Source organism: Equus asinus, chromosome 5, assembly GCF_041296235.1.
Source record: "Equus asinus isolate D_3611 breed Donkey chromosome 5, EquAss-T2T_v2, whole genome shotgun sequence".
Classification (NCBI taxonomy): Eukaryota; Metazoa; Chordata; class Mammalia; order Perissodactyla; family Equidae; genus Equus; species Equus asinus.
The window spans coordinates 80,317,082-80,340,054 of NC_091794.1; the positions used below are offsets into that span (position 1 = coordinate 80,317,082).

General features: G+C 45.5%; 1 protein-coding gene across 1 annotated transcript; it reads right to left on the minus strand.

Moving 5' to 3' along the window:
* Nucleotides 1-4,144: 4,144 nt before the first annotated feature.
* On the minus strand, nt 4,145-5,092 carry LOC106847762 (olfactory receptor 2G3-like). The gene has a single exon (XM_014867243.2). It carries the CDS (start codon nt 5,090-5,092, stop codon nt 4,145-4,147), a length of 948 nt encoding a protein of 315 aa, XP_014722729.2.
* Nucleotides 5,093-22,973: the final 17,881 nt, after the last annotated feature.

Here is a 22,973-nt window from a genome sequence, read left to right on the forward strand (position 1 = left end):
AGGTACACAAGGGTTACTGTAAATATTCAATAAGAACATAATTACCCTTTGAACTTTTTCCCAACACAGATACAAATGAAGAGAATTTAATCTTGTTAATTTGCTGTTTTCTTGTTTAGCCTGAGGGGTGACTCAAGGGTCAAAGGATTTATGAACTTGTTTTGCAGAAGAAAAAGAACACCTTTAAGGAAGTTACAACCACCAGATAACCATCTCCCAGCTGCTGTTGATGCCCAGAAGTCAGATTGCCCAAGGGCTTATCTGGAGTGAAAGAAACATGGACTTCCCCTTTGTTTCTCTGAAACTCCTCCCCAAGCCCCTTAGCTCTATAAAGATCCCCTGCTTTCTTCTTTTGTTAGGGTCGACTTGGGAGAACCTATCCTCTGGCCTTCTTGTTTTGGCCAATTTGAATAAACCTTTCTCCATCTCCAAGCACTGGTGTCTCTGTGAATGGGTTATTGCACACTGGGCATACAAAATTGAGATTAAGAGGTTCAGTATCAGATTTGCAAAGCAAACTGAAGGAGGCATGTATGGTTCACGTTCCTGTTGTACCTCCATACACAATGAGGCCAGACATAACGAGACCAGTTTTTTTGTGATCAAGAACAATCTTATACTACTCGGCCATAAAAAAAAAAGACGAAATTGTGACATTTGCAACAACATGGATGGACCTTGAGGGTATTATGCTAAGCAAAATGGGTCAGACAGAGAAAGACAAATATCATATTATTCCCTTCATATGTGGAAGACAAACAAGCACACATAGATAAGGAGAGTAGATTGGTGGTTACCAGAGGAGCAGGGGGTGGGAGGAGGGTGAAAGGGGACAAGGGGCACGTGTGTATGGTGATGGATGGGAACTAGACATTTGACGGTGAAAACAAGATGCCGTCTGTACAGAAGCTGAAATATAATGGTGTACACCTGAAATTTACACAATGTTATAAACCAATGTGACCTCAATAACAAAAGAAAGACTACTATTTGAAGGTTAAGTTCACAAAAGTGGAGAATGTCAGAAAAAAATCATCTAAGACTTGCAAAAAAGCTGAAGGTCTTTCCTGGTGCCCTCTGGGTGCAGTGGTGGGTGTTGTCTAGCAGATCTTCTGAGGATCATCTGACTTTATCAGTGTGGACTCCTTTAATTGACTTTCTATGGACAAGAGTATTTTACAATTCTGCAGGTGTAGCTGTTAAGTTATAGAACACTGATAGCAGTGCAAATGATTTCCATCCATAGTAACACAAACTATTCCTATTCAAACAATGCAAATGAAATTTGTCCCATAGAGAATATAAATTTCTGTAAGTCAAATTCTCCTTTGAATTAGTCCTAACATCTTGCTGGTTCCTTCATGAATTAATGAGCTCAGTGAAATCTTTGATATATGTTCATTTAAGAAAAACCATAAAGGAAAAGATTCATAAGTTGTCTATTCATTAAAAGTCATTATTCTCTTCTCTTCTGTGCTGTTCATTGAAAGAAAATGAAAAGGGAGGCTGGCCCCATGGCCTAGTGTTAAAGTTTGGCATGCTCCACTTCAACGGCCCAGGTTCATGGGTTCAGATCCTGGGCACAGAACTACACCACTCATCAGCCATGCTGTAGCAGTGATCCACATGAAAATAGAGGAAGATTTGCACAGATGTTAGCTCAGGGTGAATCTTCCTCAAGCAAAAAGAGGATTGGCAACAGATGTTAGCTGAGGGCCAGTCTTCCTCACCAAAAACAAACAAAAGAATAGTTTTCGGTAGTGAAAACAAATCAACACAGATAAATATGAAAACTTATTGTTGACTGATTAAATCAAGTTACAGAAGAATACGTACTGTATAATTCAATTTTTAAAATAATGAAAACAAATAAATTGTTTAAGAATTATATTTCTTCAAAAATATTAATAAAAGAAAAAATTTTTTAAACCCTGAAATAGAGACACTGAAGTGTTAACAGTAGTTATCTCCAGGGCTAAGACAATGGATGATTTTCATTTTCTTCTTTTTGTTTGCCTCTGATTTACAAAATTTTAAGAGTAAACATGCATTACTTTTGAAATAAAGAAAACAACTAATAAACTGAGAGAAGATATTTTCAATGCATGTAATAGACAAAGAATTAATATCAAAAATACATAATAAGCTACAAATCAAGAAAAGACAAACAGTATCTCACATTCATTGAACACTTTACATGTATGATCTCATTTAATCCTTCCCACAACCTTCTGAGGTCCAGACTATGTTCTCATTAAGAGATGAGGAAACTGAGACTCAGAGAAGTTAGGTAACTTGCCCATCAACACTGAGTTAGAAAGGGGTAGAGCTGGGATTAGAACACAGAAGACTGACTGACTCCTAGCTTACTTCGCTCCACAATACACCAACAATCTAATGGAAAGATGTCAAATTCACTAGCAACCAGGAAGTTACAAATGGAACAAAAAACAATGTTACCACTTTTCATCTATGAGATAGATAGGAACTTTAGAATATTTAAGATAGATAATATCCAGAGTTGATGAGAATGAAAGGTGTAGATAATTTATGAGTATCTAGTAAATTTGAAATTTCTTTAATTCTACAATCTTCCAAGTCCACTGCTATATGTAAACCCTCGAAAAAATACTTATATATGGAGAAATGTCCAAAGACATTAGTTGCAGAATTGTTAAAATATTGGAAAGTTTGGAAACTAACAAATGTTCGATAATAAAGAATTAGATAAATGAATGTGGTATATTCAAATGCTTGCTCAAGAGAATGAATTAGGACTATAATTACCAAATGAGTAGATGTTAGAAACATGGTGTTGAATTTTTTCAGAGTGATACCGATATCATGCTGCCATTATAAATTTTTAAACTCATTCAAGAAAATTTTGCATATTGCTTATGGATGTGATTGTATGTCAGCAAAAATTTACTAACACCGAATAGACTTCAATTGAATGATAGTGGTTGATTCAGAGGAGTTGGGAATATTCAAAGGGCACTTCAACTTTATCTCTAATTATCTAATCCTTTTTAAATAAAGGAAAAAAGACTCAGACTAAATATGGCAAAATATTAACAAGTGCTTGTTTTTGATGTGGCAAAATGAGGTCTTTGTTATGTTATTTTCTTTCTTTTTTGGGGGAGAGGGGAGAGGTTTGCCCTGAAGCTAACATCCGTTGCCAATCCTCCTCTTTTTTTTTTCTTGAGAAAGATTCACTCTGAGCTAACATCTGTACCAAACTTCCTCTACTTTATATGTGAGATGCCTCCACAGCATGGCTGATGAGTGGAGTAGGTCTGCACCCAGGATCAGAACCTGTGAACCCAGGCAGCCAAAGTGGAGTACTTGGGACTTTAGTTGTGGCGCTGGCCCATTATATTATTTTCTATGACCTCGTTCTCTGTGTCTCTGTCTACTCTCTCTCTCTCTCCACATACATGTATATATGTAGGTAGCTATACATATAGAGATACATAGATATAGATACACATATACACAGTTATTTTTCTTTTATGAAATATATATATTTTCTCAAAATAAAAGTGAGATTTAAAATGTAAAACCAAGCAAGAGTGAGTTTCACAAGCTGAGTCCAGACAGATAAATTACTAGTCTTATTGTTACACAGATACATCTGAAATAATTCTATCTTAGACTTTATAGCACCTAGTGCAAAAAGAAATGCTAGGTATTACTTGTAGGTGCACATGAGACAGTAATGCAAGAGAGAGTTCCTACATAATCTATCTACTCCTTGTGTCATTTTCACCCCTAAATCTTTACACTGTAGACAAGCGTGTGTGCATGTTAAATATTTGGCTGTGATCACATTGAACTGACATGAACTTCCAGAGGTGAGGAGAGAATCCAGGAAAAGCAAGAAAGCAATGCCCTTGAACCATAAGGACACAGTCATTGTAGAAGGAATCCTTTGCTTTCAATACTCAACTGAGTGAGTCGGGTGGTGGCAGCTGAAAATTTTCCAATCAATGGGGAGACTTTTAGTTTAGGAATGGCCACAGCCTCTCTCAGTTGCTCACAGCCCCAGAAAGGTTCAGGCTGATCAGAACTGATGTATTTTCTGATGCCACATGTGCCTTATCAAATCTGCTCATGATTCTGGACAACTTTGAAACATTCTGGATCACTGAGCTGTCCCTCTGTCACCAAATACTTTCAGAAAGGCCCCCTTTACATCCTTGTTCCGGAGGCTATAGATGATGGGGTTGAGGAAGGCAGAGACAACGTTATAGAACAGTGCTAGCTTTTTGTCCCTCTCTGGGTCATACCAGGAGCCAGGCCTCATGTACATGATCATGGCTGGCCCATAGAACATGGTGACCACAGTGATGTGAGAAGCACACGTAGAGAAGGACTTAAGCCTTCCCTGGGATGAACGGATTCTTAAGATGGAAGCAAAGATGCAGGCATATGAGGCCAGGATGAGGGAGAGTGGGACCAAAAGCAGGATGAAACCCAAGATGAAGTCCACCTGGTCATTGAGGGATGTGTCTGCACAGGCTAATTTCAGAACAGCAGGGGCCTCACAGAAGAAGTGGTTTATCTCATGGGGGCCACAATAAGGCAGACGCATGGTGAAGATAGTGTAGATCAGAGCCCCAGCTATGCTAATGAAACAACAGACTATGACCATCTTGATACAAATGGGATGGCTCATGAGTAGGGTATAGTGAAGGGGGAAACAAATGGCCACATACCTGTCAAGGGCCATAATGGCATAGAGGACACACTCAGCAATGCCTAGGACCAAGAAGATGAACATCTGGGCTACACAAGCTCCCCAGGAGATGGTCCTCCTTGGATGCGTCATATTAACCAAAATCTGAGGCACAGTTGTGGTGATATAGCTCACGTCCACCAAGGAGAGAATACTGAGAAAGAAGTACATGGGTGTGTGGAGGCGTGAATCCAGGTAGATCAGGGTGATGATCAGTCCGTTGCCCAAAAGGGTGATGAGATAGAGGAGGAGAAAGAAGGTGAACAGGGCCATTCTGATCTGTGATTCACTGGAGAAGCCAAGGAGGAGGAACTCGGACACAGAGCTGTGGTTCTGTTTGCCAAGGCCCTGCATGGTGATCTCCCAAATAAAGTGGCAAAGAGTTCCCTGTTCCTTCCTTGGCCTTGGGGGAGGGAGAACAGAGTTGACAGATGCTGAGTCACACACATAGCACCTTGCACAGCAGCTTGCATAGATTTGGTCAAAACTTTGTTGAGTTGGATGAAAAGCGATAGGAAGCCAGGGCAGCTCTGACACTGGGAAATAAATCAGAAGATCTGGATTCCTACATGTAATAGATTATAGAATGGCTGACGGCCCACATGCTCTTGTCTGGAAACCACCTTCACCTACAGAAGGCAAGGCATTAGGGAGCCTTGTTTCTAACAGGGGACCTAGCCAACCTCTGGCCACTGCCGAATTCTACCACCAGGGTACACTTGTCCCAACCTGGAGGACAATTCTCTGCTGAGAATTTAAAATGATGACACTGAAAGTCCTTGTCAGTGGGCTGTGGATGCCTGAGGTACCATCAACCCCGAGCTGGTGTGGTTGTAACTCAAAGTCACAGGGGAGCTGAAGCTAAAGAGAAGAAAAGTGAAGGCCTTGCAGAGATGATAAAAGAGCAGACATGCTGGGAAGCAGAGAGGAGAGACCTCACAGCCCTGAGCAAGTGAGAAAGTGACTCTGGCTCCTGACTTGCTACCCCAGTTCCCTTGATACCTGTCTGAGCTTTGTTTCCTGTGCTTGGATATCTGTGGGATTTTCTGTTGAATCCTTACAATGACCACCCATGACCACATTTTAAATTCAGCTCCTCCTGAATGTCCCATGGTTGTCACTTACCCAGCTGCATGAGCTTGGGCAAGTCTCTTTGCCTCCACCGGCCTCAATTTCCCCATCTGTTAGGTAGAGATGAAACATCTATGCCACAGTGTAGTGGCAAGGAGCATGTGAGATACTGTATGTCAAGAAATTTTGCAAAATACAAAACACTAGACAAGTAAAAGGGGTCAGTATAAGTGGAACAATTTTGGAAATCAGAAGAGTGGGAGGCTGGTCCTGACCCTGCCCTTGATTTGCTGTGTGATCTTGGGTGCTATTGGACTTGACCACTCCAAAGGACCCTCTCGACACTGCTATTCTTTGACACCAGAAATAACAGGCTGGAGACCTGTGATTGCATCAGTGCCAAAGCACCAAGGGGAGGGCTGAGCTGAACAGTCAGCTTAGCAGGATTGTGTTGCAGGAGATTCTCTCTGGGAGTTGGAGACATGAGACCAGAGCATAGGAGAGTACCTGGAGCATAGACTTGGGCGCCAACACATCTGAGCCTTGTACCCTCTTTATCTACTCCCAAGTCACTTAGCCTCCTATCAGTAATTCCTGCTCCGTAGTGGAGATTGTATGAAATATACCTGGTCTATTGAAAGTCCTCAATAAATGGTAGCAATTTAGGTAATGGGAAGGTGGGTGGCAGGAGGAGTGGAAGGAGAAGAGAGGAGCTATCATAGCATATTCAAACACCTAAGGTTCCTGAGGACAGGGCAGAAAACAAGATTATGAGGACTGATTGCCGCAGGATGTGGTGGAGGTCCGGAGGATGGAAAAGTTGTCTGAGCCTATATGGGCAAAACAAGATGGTGAGATATTTTTGTGCTGAGCTTTAGGGAACACCAATAATTGGATGAAGAAGAAAACTGTCCTAGGTCAGGAACACTGGTGAAGGGAAGAGAAGAAGTAGGGAAGCTCAGAATCTTAGACCCTGAGAGGGGAGATTTTCAATAGCTTAGCATTGATCAGCAGTGCAAACAGCAAACCCTGAAGCCTAGATGATGAAAGGTGCGAATGAGGAGGTGATCACATCCTCCTTTCTACCAGTCCACACCTCAGACCTGGACTTTTTCAGTGGCTTCTTACTGACCTCCCTTCCTGGTCCACTCTGCAGATACTGTTTCATCTATTGCGTCCTTTCTCAGATTGGAATTTTAGGCCTTTGCCATGTGGATCTAACTAATTTTCCAATCTGTGTGACTTGCCAACACCTCAGTGAGACTTCTGAGCCGTGATGCTAATAGCACGACCACCAAAATGATCCTCATCTGGGCAGCTGGGATGCCCCTCCTCTCTGAGCCACAGATCTTCCCAGCTACCTGTCTTTCTTACTATCTGCCATATGTGCCATGCAGATGTCCACCACAGTTCCCTCAAGTTGTTCATCTGCTGGGAATGCCTACTGTAATCCTTTCTGCTTCTTCTCAACCTTCAAAGCCCAGCTTAGAATTTCCTCCTCCTTACCAACTAGTCCAGCCTTGTAGATTTTGTGTATTGTCCTCCCAGCCAGGCTGCAGGCAGAAGCTATGTCTTTTTTAGATCCCTCCACAGTGTCTAGTAGGGATGGACAGACTGCTTTCAGAGCCCCACTCCAGTGCCTGGTGTCTGGCTGTATGTCCTTCCAGGCTCTTAACTACTAATCTCGATTGCCTCTCTCAAAGGCACCCATGAAGAAACAATCACGTCAAGCCTTTATGCTAGGAAAATGCCATATCCATGTCCACTCTCCTTTCTCCATCTGCCAATGCTTCCTTGTCCCTTCCCAGCCTCTGCTCCTCTGGTGGAGAGGAAGGAAGAGGATATCTTGTCAGCAGCATGCCAGGGAGCCCCAGGACACCTTTTGGGTGTGGGGATGGGAGGGTGCTCCTGAGAAAATCCTGTGCAAGCCTGGAAAGTGCACTGGAAATTCCACGCCTGCTTAGTGAGGGCAGGTGCTCCCTGCTCTCCTCCTCCAGTGAGTAGGGCAGAGAAGACTAGGGTCCTTTGTCCATTCTTGGGGATGCCCAGGAAAGGAAACTCCCAGAGCCCCTTCCTCAGTCCCACTTACAGGTGACCAGCACCCTGTTCTTCTGCCGGAGTAGCCTCCCTCACTCCTGCGGTAGCATCTGCCTGTTTTCTCTTGGTCTTGCATGTAAGAGAAAGCAGTTCACCCTTCTCCTTAGCACAGTGGCCCTCCAGGGGAGATCCGTGCCTCTCTTAAGGGTGTTGGACACAGAGCAGCCCTGGAGGGAGGGGCTTCCAACCTGGCAGACTCAGGAGTACTCTTTGTATCAGGGTAGGGTTAGAGAGTGAATTTTCAATGCCTGGAAAGCCCTGACAACTCCCTGTCCATGCTGGTAAATGGAGCACAGAACCCCTGGGCTGGATAAAATGCTCAGCCAGGAAGGTTAATGCCTCAAGACATTTTGGGCTTGGCCCCTGGAGCTAGTGAGCTGGGCAGTTTGTGAAGCTTCCATTAGGGGACTGAAGTTTCTCCCCACTGAGACTTGGAGGAGGGAGGAGTCCTAGGCTGAGCATCAAGTCCCTGTGTGACACAGTGATTAGAATAATAATAAGTGCTTTCCTTCCTTTGGAAGCGCTTTTGTGTGTCTTTGATATCCTCAGGCATCTTATACAAGGCCACAAACTTCGTAGAGGTAAAACTAAGGCTTGGGTATAGATAATATAAATGCTGCTAATACTTATTAGTCTCCTCATTAACTACCATTAATGAAATCTACTATTATCCAAGGCCACACTCTTTCTTGTGGCATAAACGCTATCAAACCCATTACTATAACAATAACTACCTCCCATCGAACACTTACTCTTATCAGATGCTACACTGGGCTCTACACGTAATATAATTAATCCCCACAACAAGATTGGTATGCCATTCGAAAGATAAAGAAGCACAAAGAATTTAAGAGAATTAAGTGGTTTGTTCACACCATATAGCAGATAAATTGTACAGTCTGAATTTGAACCTAGCTCTGCCAGATTCCAAATCCTCCTTCTGCAGCATCTCTATGGCCAGGGTGCTGTAGGGGAGGAAGAACTATCCCTAACCTCTTGGTCTTTCTGGCTGGTCTAAGAATTAAATTGGCATGAGACAGAATAGCAGGAGAAAATCAAACAAAGTTTAATAACACACATTCATGGGAGAAACCCAGGAAAACTGAGTACCTTGCCAAAATGACCAAAGCCACCACCTTAAATACCATCTTCAGCTAAGGACAAAGGAGGATGTTGAGGGTAGTGGTTTGGGACTTCAAAAGGGAGGAAGCCAATTTACACGGAGATGGAAAAGCAAATGTTTGGTCAACAAATATTTGCTGGGCCATCTATAGACAATGTGATGACAGAGAGAGAGAGATTGCTTTGATAAGAATGGGCTTAGCAAGGATCCTCCCAGTCTATCACACCCAGGATTATCTATGGTGATGGCCTGTCCCGGGGACAGGCTTTCTATCTTAAATTCTTTTAGGCAGTTAGTGGGAAGATCAAAGTTTCTTTCACAGTCTTTAGAAATAATTAAGCCAAAGAGACACATTTTGGGGTGGCCAATTTTCATCCCCCACAGTGCAATACTGGTTTACAATACTGGTGTGTATAGTCAGGCTGTAGAGTGTCTATAAGGCTGAACGTAGGAGTCAGGTGGTCAAAGGCTAGGACAGATGAGCAGTCTTCCTTGGACCCACTTAGAGGGCACTCTCCCTAACTAAGGGCTCTCTTGGGTCCTTCTGGAATTCCAAGAGAGAAAGGCAGATGACTGGCTTGGCCTCATTAACTGCTGCAGGATGAGGCTCACTGGAAAGAAGCCTGCCTTGTGGGTGGGAGGCACTGAGATGGGCCAGGGCAGCAAGGTAGAATTTAAATTCTGAAGGGTGTGGTGATGAAAGTAAAGTTTAGGGCAAGATGAAGTCCAGTTTGGATGCTGGGGGACTTAGGCCAATGGAAAATACTTTCACCTTGGTAAATGTCAGTGATGAGGAATTCAGGTCAAGTGATACTTAGAGGTCAAAGGGTGTCTGCATACAAGACAGTGCCTGAGCCACTGGTGGGACCTGAGGGGTAGAACTGGGTGAGTCCTGGTAACTGGGAGGGAGTTTGGAAAGAACAAATTATCTTAAAGGACAGATTCTCAAGGCAAAGACCAAAGAAGTCCTATTAGTACAACTGGAGCATGAACTTGGACAAGCCAGCAGCCAAGCAGATGCTATCTGAGATGCTATCTCAGAGTATGAGTTTGTGACCGCTTAGGTCCCCAGAGCTGTAGCACATTCATCCAGGTAACGTGGATTTTCACAGCTATCAAGTATCAGGCACAGTCCTTGGCCCCAACTGTGGGGAGACAGCAGGACAGCCATGGGTAAGACTGGGTAGGCTGATCTCATATTCTAGTTTTTATAGAACAGTTCTGTTTTTTTCCTGCTTTAGATCAATTTACTCCTGTAATTATTTTAAACACTGCCTTTCACTCTCAAAATGTGTCTGAGTTTGGGTATTTGTATATTCTCCTAGCTTAGGAGGCCATGAGCCTGGTGGCTACCTGAAATAGAGCAGGCTACCCAGTCACATGCAGTAGATGTTATACAGTATAGTTATAGATTTTGATGTATTTCCTCTCTTGGCTATTTATCTGTTCTCTACATTATTCTCTTTCCCAGACTTAGGTTCTGAAACCCCAGAAGACACAGAAACAGTGTTTTTTTTGTGTAACACAGGAAAAAAAAAGGCCAGATTGGTGGTTGAATTCTCCACTGCCACCACTGCCTAGACATATGACCTTGGGCAAATTACGGTCCCTTTCTGAGCCTCATTTTCATCATATTTAGAATAGGAAACAATGCCATGAGGATTAAGAAGGTGCGTGTAAGATGCTTAGCACAGGTTCTGGCACACAGAAGGGGCTCAGTCAGTGGTAGGTCCTATCCCGACAATGATAAGTGAGCAGTGTTAAGGGTCAGCCTCTTTCTTCGCCAGCAGGGGGCCACGACATCCTGTGGCAGAGCCCAGAGCCCAGAGCCCAGACCTGAGCCCCTCTGAAGCCTGTTTTTATTCCAGCACAATTCTCTGCCTCTCAACTCAGTTTTTCTTCACCTAACTCTTGGCCATGGTGTTTTAACTTTTTAAAAATTTATTGTTGGACTCAACTTGCTAAACTTTTGTCAAGAATTTTTGCATCTGTGTTCACGAGGGCTATGAATCCATAGTTTTCTTTTCTTGTAACATCTTTGGTTTTCATATCAGAGTGATGCTGGCCCCACAGAATGAGTTGGGAACTATCTTCACTCATCTTAAATTCTCTGCAAGTGTTAGTGTACACTTGGAAGTATTTCCTCCTTAAGGGATCTGTAGATTTCACAAGTGAATCCATCTAGGTCTAGAGTTTTCTTTGTGAAAAGGTTTTAACTCCACATTCATTTTTTAAAATAGATATATGGCTATCCAGGCTGCCTATTTCTTTTCCAATGAACCTTGGTAGTTAATGTCTTCCAGTTAATTTATCTATATTATCTAAGTTATCTAATTTGTCAGAATAAACTTGTTCATAATATTCTCTTATTATCTTTTTAATATCTATAGAATCTATAGTGATGTTATATTTCTCATTCCTGATGTTGGAAATCTGGGTTTTCTCTTCTTTTTTCCTATCAGTCTGGCTAGAGTATTACGAACATTATTTATCTTCTCGAAAAAAAAGACACAAATAACTTTTGGTTCCATAGATTTTTTTTAAAATTGATGTCACATTGTTTCATAACATTATATACATTTCAGGTGTACATCATTATATTTCAACTTCTCTATAGACTACATCATGTTCACCACCAAACATCTAGTTGCCACCCGTCACCATACAAATGTCTCCCTTTACCCCTTTCACCCTTCCGCACCCTCCTTTCCCTCTGGTAACCACCAATCCGTCTGTATCTATGTGTTTGTTTATTTGTTGTTGTTTTATCTTCCACATATGAGTGAAATCATATGATATTTGTCTTTCTCTGTCTGACTTATTTCACCTAGCATAATACCCTGAAAGTCCACTCATGTTGTTGCAAATAGCACAATTTCATCTTTTTTTATGGCTGAGTAGTGTAAGACTATTCTTTCTTTCTTTCTTTTTTTTGGTGAGGAAGATTGGCCCTGAGCTAACATCTGTGCCAATCTTCCTCTATTTTGTATAAGGGATGCCGCCACAGCGTGGCTTGATAAGTGGTGTGTAGGTCTGTGCCTGGGATCCGACTGTGAACCCTGGGCTGCCAAAGAGAAGCATGCGGACTTAACCACTATGCCACTGGGCTGGCCCCTATATGATTATTGTTGATCCCAAAAAAACTGGTCTCATTATGTCTAACTTCATTGTTTATGTAGGTGTAGCAGGAATGTGTACCAAATATGCCTCCTCCAGTTTGCTTTGCAAATCTAGTCACATGCAGTTTTGAGCCACTTCCAAGGCCACAGAATTAACTTGTGCCTGGAACTTTGCATAGGGAATCTCAAATTGGACTTTTAAAATCCTCTATTACTGGGGCTGGCCCCGTGGCCGAGTGGTTAAGTTCGCACGCTCCGCTGCAGGCGGCCCAGTGTTTCATTGGTTCGAATCCTGGGCGCAGACATGGCACTGCTCATCAAACCGCGCTGAGGCAGCATCCCACATGCCACAACTAGGTGGACCCACAATGAAGAATATACAACTTTGTAACGGCGGGGGGCTTTGGGGAGAAAAAGGAAAAAAATAAAATCTTTAAAAAAAAAATCCTCTATTACTTCTTATACTGGAAAACCAGCCCAAGAAATTCTCTCCTTCACGTTTTCCCTGCAGTAATAATTTGGGTGAATTCCTCTCCTAGCAAGGCCTCCAAATTTGCTAAGGTTCCTGCTGGCCAGCAGTTGATATTCCTTACCACCTGTAAGACTGGGATCTTGGAAGCCAGACACCAGGTCAGCTTTCCTGGGAGGGCTTTGTAGAGATTGACTTCACGAGTAAAGTCAACCCTTGCTACTAAATAGTAGCTTCTCCTGCCTGGTTAAAAAATAATGACTCTCAAATGCAAACTTGGTGGGGTTTTTTTAAAGATTTTATTTTTTTATTTTTCTCCCCAAAGCCTCCCAGTACATAGTTGTATATTCTTTGTTGTGGGTCCTTCTAGTTGTGGCATGTGGGACACTGCCTCAGCATGGTTTGATGAGCAGTGCCATGTCCACGCCCAGGATTCGAACCAACGAAACACTGGGCCGCCTGCAGTGGAGCGCGCAAACTTAACCACTCGGCCATGGGGCCAGCCCCCAAACTTGGTTTTTTTTTTTTTTTTTTTAAAGATTTTATTTTTTCCTTTTTCTCCCCAAAGCCCCCCGGTGCATAGTTGTGAATTTTTTGTTGTGGGTTCTTTTAGTTGTGGCATGTGGGACGCTGCCTCAGCGTGGTCTGATGAGCAGTGCCATGTCCGCGCCCAGGATTCGAACTAACGAAACACTGGGCCGCCTGCAGCGGAGCGCGCGAACTTAACCACTCGGCCACGGGGCCAGCCCCCCAAACTTGGTTTTATACAATCAATTTGACCAAGAATATTCTGGTTAGAAAGAAAACAGATTCTTATTGAAGGTATGCTAATAACTATGTTGCTATGAAAAATAAGGAGACTAATTTGAGTTTCTGATTTCTGGTAGGATAATAAGAATCAGATATCAGTTCAAAATGTTTCATTTCAGTTTACAAAAACAGGATCTACTAAATTGAGTGTTAGAGATAGCCTGAGAGGAAAGAGAAAGGAATTAACGTATATCCAAAAAACCAGAACAATAAAAATAACGGCAACAATGATCCAAACAAAAAACCTCATTAGTTCATTCAACTCTATGGTTAACTCTCGCTCTGCTGAATCTCGGGTCTGCAGTCGATATCATGGGGTCCACTCTCTCACGTGATTCTTGGCAGGAGTCTGTTCCTCAAGGGCTGTTGGACCGATGGTCTCAGTTCCTCACTGCCTGTTGCCCAGTGGTCACTCTCAGTTCCTTGCCACATGGGCTTCTGCATAGGGCAGCTCACAACAAGGCAATGTACTTCATCAGAGGCAGTAATTGATAAGAGCCAGAGAGACAGTTCAAGGAAAATGGAAGTCCACAGTGTTTTATAACCAAATCTCAGAAGTGATACCCAATCACAGTTGTCCCATTCTAGTCATTAAAAGGAAAATAGCAGGTCCAGCCCACATTCGAGGCTGGGGAATACACACAGGCGTCACTACCAGGAGCAGGATCGTTGGGGTCCCTCTTAGAAAGCTGCCAGCCTAGGAGGCACGTGAATGGAGATCAGGCAGAAAACGGCAAGTTGGTAATCATGAGCATGTGTGGATGGTAGGTGAAGTGATAATATGTGATGACCTTTCCCAAAGGAAGTACACACTCATTGACCTCTAGGTTCTTGATCTCATTCTCACAATAACCCTGTCCAATACATTAAATTACCTTTATTTTATAAATGAGGCAGAAAGAGCTAAACTGACTTGTTTCCCACCCAGCAAGTGTCAAAACAAGACTCAGACGTCTCTGTCCAGTCTCAAAGCTTGTGTTCCCTTTTCCATTCTACATGACTACCTGTCATTGCTGTCCTTGGACCCTGTTCTTCTCCTCTTCCAAAGTTTGATATTTGCCAGGATGGCTGGCAAACTTTTTGGCTTGGTTTTCAGTTTCCTCATCTGTAAAATAGGGACAGCAACTCCTGCTCAACATTGTAAAAAAAAACATATTTCAAGTGTACCCTGTGGATATTTGCTTGCTGTTGGTCCCATCTTGTCTTATCTTCCCATATGGACAGAAACTATTTCTCCTAAGTTTTCTGGGACAGCACTGATTTGGGTAATCTTATTCTTATTGATACAGATATTTTGTTACATGCACACTATAATGAACTTTGCATATTTTTGTAAAATATTTCCTATTTTTATTTGCTTGTTCACATTCTGCCTTCTTTCAAAAAGGAGTTGAGGCAGCTGTTTTCCATATAAATAACTTGGCTTATCAGAAAAAAATTATCATTTGTCGAGTCATTTCTCTGGGATTTTGGGTAGGAAATCATGTTTGCCACCTTTATGGGGTTTGGAAGGGAGTCACCCTTGGGGAGCAAGTTACAAGGCTGAGTACAGATGTCTAGGAATGGGCTATGGACCTGAGCCATTAGTGGTGCCCACAGGAGGGCCACTGCACAGCTGCAGGTGTCCTCAGGGACTGGAGATCTAACTGGGAGCCCTCAGTTTAGCCAAACCTAAAATTCAAAACTGTTCCTCTGATGCCTACCTTCTCTCCGCCCCCTCACTAGGATGCCTTGCCCCATGCATAACATCTCTCAAGCTCTGTTCACACTGGACACAGTGACAGAACTTTCCGCCCTCCAAATGTACCATTTGGTCATTTAATCACTTAATACTTTTTGATGGCTCCTCTGTGTCAGGTTCTGTACTAGACACTAGAAATACAGACAAAAATGACACTATCACTACCCTCACATGACCGGAAGGGGGGAATTCACGGCCATCTTCCTTCCTTCATCTGTATCTTTGCACACACTCTGGATACCCTGGATAGCCCTTCTCTGCCTTCGCGATCTATCAAACTCCTATTCTTTCTATTCTTTTGAGACCCAACTCAAATATTGCCTCTTCTGTGAACACTCTCCTGCATCCTTCAGAGAAAAAAGTCAGCAGGACCCTCCTGTATGTTTGTACGTAATTGTTTGTGTACCATTCCCCATGCACTAAGGACACTTGCTTCCATCTCCATCTCCTCAAGCAGTCCACAGGCCAGCATGGGCAGGGTGAGGGCCAAGTCTTGTTCCTAATTTTGTCTTCAGTGACCAGCAACATCTGATACACTATCAGCACCTTTGAGTGTTTGCCAAATCAATCAGTCAATCAATGAAATCATGGCACAAATAGAGAGGAACAGAATGAGCAAAGGACTGTTCCCATGAAGAAAGAGCTGACAGGTAGGCATGAGAGTGTCAGGGAGGAGCTGTGAAGGGCATGGGAGTGGGTGTTTTCCAGGGAGCGGGCTGTGGCAGCATCCTACGCTGAGGCAGCAGCATGAGGAGCAGCTTGTCTGGGGATCTATGGGTGGTTCAGACTGCCTGGAGTGCAAGGTGTGAGTCAAAGGACTGCAGGAGGGGAGGCTGGAGAGGTGGCGGGAGTCAGCTCAGGAAGGGCTTTGGCTGCTGGACAGAGGATCTGAGTCTGAATTCCACAGATGGGAACTGTTGGCCAATTATGAAGTAGACTCTGATAGACTTAAACGAAAAGAAGTTTATTTGGAGTATGTTAGGACTGCAGCCCCAAAACACAGATTCAGGTAGCATTTGAATCATGTTCTGGCCCTTGAAGGGAGAGGGAAGGGCTTACAGTCATGGCTAATAAAGACAAACAAAAAAAGAGGAAGGAATTGATGCTGAGCAAGGGCTCGATCTGCTCGCTGTGGGACAAAAGTTAGTCCGTCAAGATGCGAAGCAGTGGAGAGAGAAAACTTTATTGAGCAATGAGCTAGCTATCAAACGATGGCAGACTAACGTCCTAAAAAAAATAAGCCAACTTAAAGGGGAACTGATTTGGAAATGACTTAACACAAGGCAAACAGGGTTGGGGCGAGGGCTCCGGAGTGTCAGGTGTTGGACCGCAGAATGCTGGGTGCCTCTCTGTATACAAAAGTTTCGGATCCACTGAATGTGACATTCCTGAGGAATGTAAGAAAACATTAGTTATTTGCTTATGAGAGAGAAGAAACAGTTTGGGCAGAGGACTTAAATATTCTGCTAACAAGTCATTCTCTCTCCTGGTTACTGATTAGCTTGCTTACATGTAGTTCTAAGCATTTCGCTGAAGCACTCTGTGAGAATAAGACAAGAGTGTGGTTTAGACATGGAGTCTCTCATGCCAACTCGGTCTCAGAACGTCTTTTAACAAATTCCAGGTGCAAGGTAGTCATAGGGAGTGTCAGTTGAAACAAGCCATTAAAACTTAGGAATGTAGAAGATGACCCTGACAGGAATGAGATCTCTATCCCGATAATGTCATCTTCTTTGAAAAGACCTGCAGATGCATTTCAGGCATCTAATGAGTTCAAGAGTTCATCCTGAAGGAGGAATTTGTTCCTCTCTTCTTCATGTCCACCTGGCTCCATTTCAGTTCCTTAACATGAGAGACTCCATCTTCTTCAAGTCCACAGAACCAAGGAAGGTTCTGAGCAGGGGAGGAAGAAAGTCAGAGCAGCAGGTTAGAAAGACGATGCCAGCGGCCGTGTGAAAGCTTATTGCCTATAGAGCCAGTGTGATAGTGTGTGATGTTATGATTTATAACAAGGAATATATATTTGGTCTTCGTCTTGCTTCTGGCACAAGGCTCCTAAAACCCTTGGAATTTCCTGAGTGATGAGAACCATAAACGTGTCTTTTGTTATGTCAGTGAGGTGACTTTCCGAAAGTCCCTAGGTAACCTAAGGATGGGGGCTGGTCACCAGTGGAGCCAACCCTGTGATTAAAGGGTGGGAACTTTCAGTCTCAACACATCGTGCCCCCACTACCCCCACCACCACCTCTTGGGAGAGGAGAGGGGCTGGAGATTGAGTTCAATTGCCAATGGCTAATGATTTAATCAATCACGCCTATGTAATGAAGCCTACATAAAAACCCAAAAGGATGGGTTTGGAGAGCTTCTGGGTTGGTGAACATGTGGAGATGGGGGGAGAGTGGTGCACTTGGAGAGCGCATGGAAGCCCCACCCACCTCCCCACATACCTTGCCCTATGCATCTCTTTCATCTGGCTGTCCCTAAGTTACATCCTTTTCTAATAAACTGGTAATCTAGTAGGTGAAATGTTTCTCAGTTCTGTGAGCTGCTGTAGTAAATTAATTGAACTCGCGGAGGGGGTTGTTGGAAGCTCCAATCTATAGCTGGTGGGTCAGAAGCATGGGTGACAACCTGGACTCCTGATTGGTGTCTGAAGGGCTGGGAGGAGGGACGATCTTGTAGGACTGAGCCCTTCACCTGTGGGATCTGACACTATCCCCAGGTAGATTGAGTTGACTTGTAGGACACCCAGCTGGTGTCAGATAATTGCTTGGTGGTAGGGAAAAAAGCCCACATTGGAATTTGCTGTCAGGATCATTAGCCTGGTTGTTGAACTCAGGCCCTGCCGCCTGAGAAGGGAGGTGGATCACAGACCTAGAGTCCCTGAGTCTCAGGGTAAGCAGCCAGGGAGAGGGCGTTCCAGGCTGAGCCAGGGAAATGCTGGAAAAGAAACAGCCCCCCCAGAGATGTGAGGAGGCCCCTGGGATGGGAGCTTCCCTGTGGGGCAGGAAAAGAACTCTAGCCTTGAGGGTCTTAGACGGAGCCGAAGTCAGAGTTATCTGGATGTGGACACCACCAAATCCTGAGCTCCCCTCGAGTGGAGGACGAGGCCTCTGTGGGTCGGTCAGTGCTGCAGGGGACTCAGTGCTGGGGTCAGGATCAAGAGGGCAGAAAACAGGAGACAGACCTGTCACCGAGGAGGAAGTGCCCAGCCCTCAGGTGGCCAGAGGAGTGGCCAGCAAGGAGGAGAGACATGGGCCTTCACCCATGGAGTGTAGGGCGCAATGAGGCTCCAGGGGCCCCAGCTCCATCTTCCCACCACCTACCACACCCAGGAGCCAGGCTTGACTGAGCCCGGGTGGCCCAGCCTAAGGAGCCCTCCCATCCCAGAGGCCAGGCTCTTGGGCTCAGCTCTCATCAGCCCGTCCCCTGTGTGGCTCCCGACTTTGCCCAAGCCCCAGTGTTGCTCTTGCAGGCACATGTTGGGCCAAGTTCCAACTGAGCCATCTGTGAGCAAGTGGCCTTGTGGTGCTCAGAAAGGATGGAGCCGCAAGTTTCCTTTGCCCTCCAGGCAGACTGGACTCCTCCCAGCCTTTGGACAGAGGCATCCAAGGAGAGGCCTCCAAGGTCTGCTTCAGGCTCCCTCTGTCTCAAACCTGCAGGATGCATGTTCTTTCTGTTTTCTGTCTTAAGTCCTCAGAGCTGCAGTTCTGGGAACATCTCTCCATGAGAAGAGAAAAGGTCTTCACCAAGTGATCTGAAATGCCAGAACACTCTCTCCAGGGGCTGAGACCTGAGAGCCACTGGGCAGGTTAAGACCTCCATGGGCACTGTACTTTATAAGATACATTAAAATGTACCCACACCCCACGTTACATACGATTAATACATCACTTACTATATAACTATGTAAGAGCTTAATGAGTTGCAGTTGACTAATAAAATGTTACATTTAATAGTCATTTAAACATTTGCTAACTTTTATTTTTCAGAATTCCTAGTTTTGAGCCAATAATCTTTTCTTTCAGGTCTCCAAGCTGTCTGTAGACTATGAAAGCTCAAGGACCTCAGACATTTGCTTATAGCGCCTACGGAAAGAAACAGCCCTGGGGATGCCACCTGGCAGGAGGAGAGGACAATTTCTTGGCCTTCATCACCCTTGACTTCCCAGGATGCCTCATTTTTGTTGTTGTTCCTGGAAAGGAGGAGCACCTGAGAAAAGACCAGCCCTTACAGCCCTGTGGGAGCGCCAGCACACACCCTCCCCAGCATCCGCACTCCTGTCCCCAGGCTCAGACGCCCCCAGCCCAACCTCCAGAGGGCAAGGCCTGAGCATCCTTGGGGAGCGAGGTGCCTCCTTGGGAGCCTGGTGCTTCCTCCCTGGGCAGGAAGGCGGCTACAGCAACTGTCCTGCTAGGACCCTGGGGCCACGTGCCACACAGGAGTGGCCCCTTGAGTCTGAGGGAGCCCTGCCCACAATTCCCTTTCTGGCAGGGTTATAAGCTCAGGGTTATAAACTCAGGAGTGCCCCCAACTATTCTGGGGAGCAAGCGAGGCTCCTGGCTCCCCCAGGCCCAGCCTCACAGGGAGCTCTGGGTAGGAGCCCAGCTGGGTCCACACTTCCCACTCACTGGCTGCCTGTCTGTCTCTGCTCTGTCCCTTTCCCCATGTCTGTGTGAGGGTGCTCATGGCTGCCTGTCTCTGCCTCTCTCTCTCTCTCTTTCTGTGTCCATCCGCTCCTTTTCTTCCTCTGGTCTGTTATTATCTCCCTTTCTCTTTCTTGCTTTCCATCCTTCTCCATCTGCCTCTTTCTGCCTCTGTTTCTGTTTTCTGCTCTGTGTTCTGCCTCCAAAGTTTGTGTCGCATCTCTCCCTCCTCTTTCTGTGTCTCTGGCTCTGAGGTTCTCTGACCGGGTCTTCAGCCCACTCTTTCATTTCTTTCCCTTTTGACTTCTCTGAGTCAAGACTTGACTTCGCTCTGCTCCTGGATTTGCCTGCAGCGTGGTCCCTCTCTTCCATCCCTGATTTTCCCCTCTTCTCCTCAGCCTGTTGCTGTCCCTTGGATTCGCAAGGATTTCTGCCTTGCAGCATTTCTCTGGGTCTCCGCCTTGAACCTGGTTCCCTGCCCATCCCTCCTCCACTGTTGCCAATCCCCTTTCCCCTCCCACTCCCTCAGACTCCACTGCTCCGTCCTGCTCTACCTTGTCTACAGTCACCCTATTTTCTTGATCTTGGACTTTCTTCCATCTCTTCTCTAGCTCCAGGAGACTGGATTTGCCCTGCCTCACTGCACCTCCCCTGATTGCCTCTGTCTCTCTCTGTCTGGTCTCTTCAGCTCTTCGTGGGACCCGTTGCCCCTTCTTAGCTCTCCTGTGTCCCTTTCTCACAGCCCTGGCTCACACCCCACCTCCCCAGCATCTCAGGCATTCTTTCCTGTCTCCTTTGTCTCCCCGCCTCAGTCTGCTTTTGTGCCTTCACCTTCTCCGTCCCACTGACTCCCTGCCATTGGGTCTCCACGTCTCTATGCCACTTTCCTTTCATCTTTTTTCCTCTCCTTACACAAAAAGAAGAATAAATATTCTTCCTCCTGAGCCCCAATCCTCTTCCTCCTGTTGATGTCAATTGTGCTCCCAGCATCTGTTCTTCTCTCTTCTTGCCTGTGTCCCCAGATTCTTCTTCTCTGTGCCCCTCTCTGCCTCCTTGTCGCTTGAGTTTGTGCCTCTCTCTTCCTTCTGGGGCATCTCTATCTTCTTCCATCCTTCTCTCTACTTTTCTTGCTTTCTAGTTTTACTGTTTCTCTGGATCATTCTTAGCCCCTGCTGGTCTGTGCTGACACTGGGGAGTGTGTGTGTGTGGGTGATAAGACAGAGGGTGGGAGAAAGAGGAAGGGAGGAAAAAACATATATTTTCAGAATCTGACAGAATCAGATGTCATTGCAATCAACCTCCTGTTTTTGCAGATAAGACACAATTACCTTCTCACAGTCAAGGCAGTAAAGAGCCAAAGGGGAAATTCAGAACCATCCTGAGTCTTTCATCTTCTAGCCTGTGCTGCAGGTGAGTAGATATGAGAGGAGGAGATAAAGATGAAGGCCCAAAGTGAAAAAGCAAACAATATTTCTCTGCTTCCTGTTACCTCCTAACAAGGGTCCAAGGCTGGCACCCCAGCCCCCAGCTCTGGCCAACGTGGAGACTAGAGGCTGACCCCCTACCAGGACCTCGCAATCACACAACCCGTTTCTGTCTTCTTCTTGGTAACAGGGTATCATCAAACCTGGCTGTGGCAGGGTCAGAACCCAAGGTTCAGAGACGCCAAGCAACTGGCCATAAGACACACAGCCAGCCAGCCAAGGAAAGTGAGAGTGGAAACCAGTCCCAAGGCTCCGCTCTGAACAAAGACACAAACCCATCAAAAGGCAAGGAGTCCTGGGGGTCAGAGGCCTGTCACCCGCGTCTTCTCTGCTTCCTCTGCCCTCAGCCTACGGGTACAAGCTGGAGGTAAGAACTGGCTGCCTCTCGTCACCATGGCCCTTGTATAAGGGCCTCCATCTCTCAGGAGCTGGGCACAGAATGTAGTTGGCAGCATCAGGTTCCCTGCATCCCTAAGTCCCATTTCCTGGCTCATGGCTCATCTCTGAGATCAGCAACTGGCAGTGTAAGAGCCTAGACTAGGTGTCAAGCCACTTGGGTGCTCACTCCACTTCAGACACTCTTGCTGTGTGACCTTAGGGCAGTTACTTCCCTCTCTGGGCTTTGATAAAATGAGTGGTTATCAAACTGAGCTTTAAGGAGCCTTTAACTAGCAAGAGGAGCCTCGGGGAGCCACACGTGCCTCAGTGAGGAGGGTGTGAGTGGAGTGGGTTCTGAGCTCCTGCAGAAGTCTGCCTTTGACAAAAAGGTTCAAGGATTTTTAAAAACCTGACAATGTATAACTCTGAAACTGTAAGACTCCATTCTTGCTCTCCAACACCCACCCAGTCCAACGCCCATTTCCAGTTCTCTTCTCAGGGAGCAGGCCGTCTAGAGGATGGTGTCCCCTCAGACATGCACGCCTCCTCTACTATTTCAGCCTTGAAAGTCCTCCTTGGAGGACGTGTAACCACGGTCTAGCCCAGGCACCTAGGGAGGGATGGGACTGGGGACACTGTCACCCGTTGCTCTATGTCTGCAGCCCCACCCCTGACCCCATTCACCTCCAAATCTAGGCATAAATAGAAAAGTGTTGAATGTCCATCCTAGAGGAGCCATTACAGATTATCTACCACCCTCGTTTGATGGATGAGATCACAAGGGCAAGGAGGCTGAGTGACTTCCCAAAGCCATAGAGCAAACTAGTGCTCCCATGAGCACAGGCCTGGCTCTTATAGGACGTAGAGGGGCAATGGCCAGGTAAGTTGGTCGGTCCCAAGGGTGACGGCCTTATATGTACATTAGGAATTCTGGTCTCTTTTATTATTAATAATGATAAATGACCTTCCTGCCCTAGCTGGATGGCAGGTGGGCGTGTGGGAGAGGGTGGGATGTAAGCTGGGAGTAGTAGACAGTCTCCTTCTGGTCTTGTGCCCACTGGCTTGAAGACCTGCAGCTGGGGGCAGGGCATCTTGCGAGGGAGCCTGTGTGTGCCTCTATGGGGCCCAAGCCAGGGTGAGCAGCCAGAGCTCAGAGCAGGCCTGGGCTCTCTCTGCCCGTGTCCACCCATCCCTGTGCGTTGACTTCCTCCTCTCATCGGCTCCAGCACTCTTTGGGCTCATCATAGCATGAGGCAGCATGCGAGGCAGACAGAGCCCTGGAAGTGGAGTCGAGCAC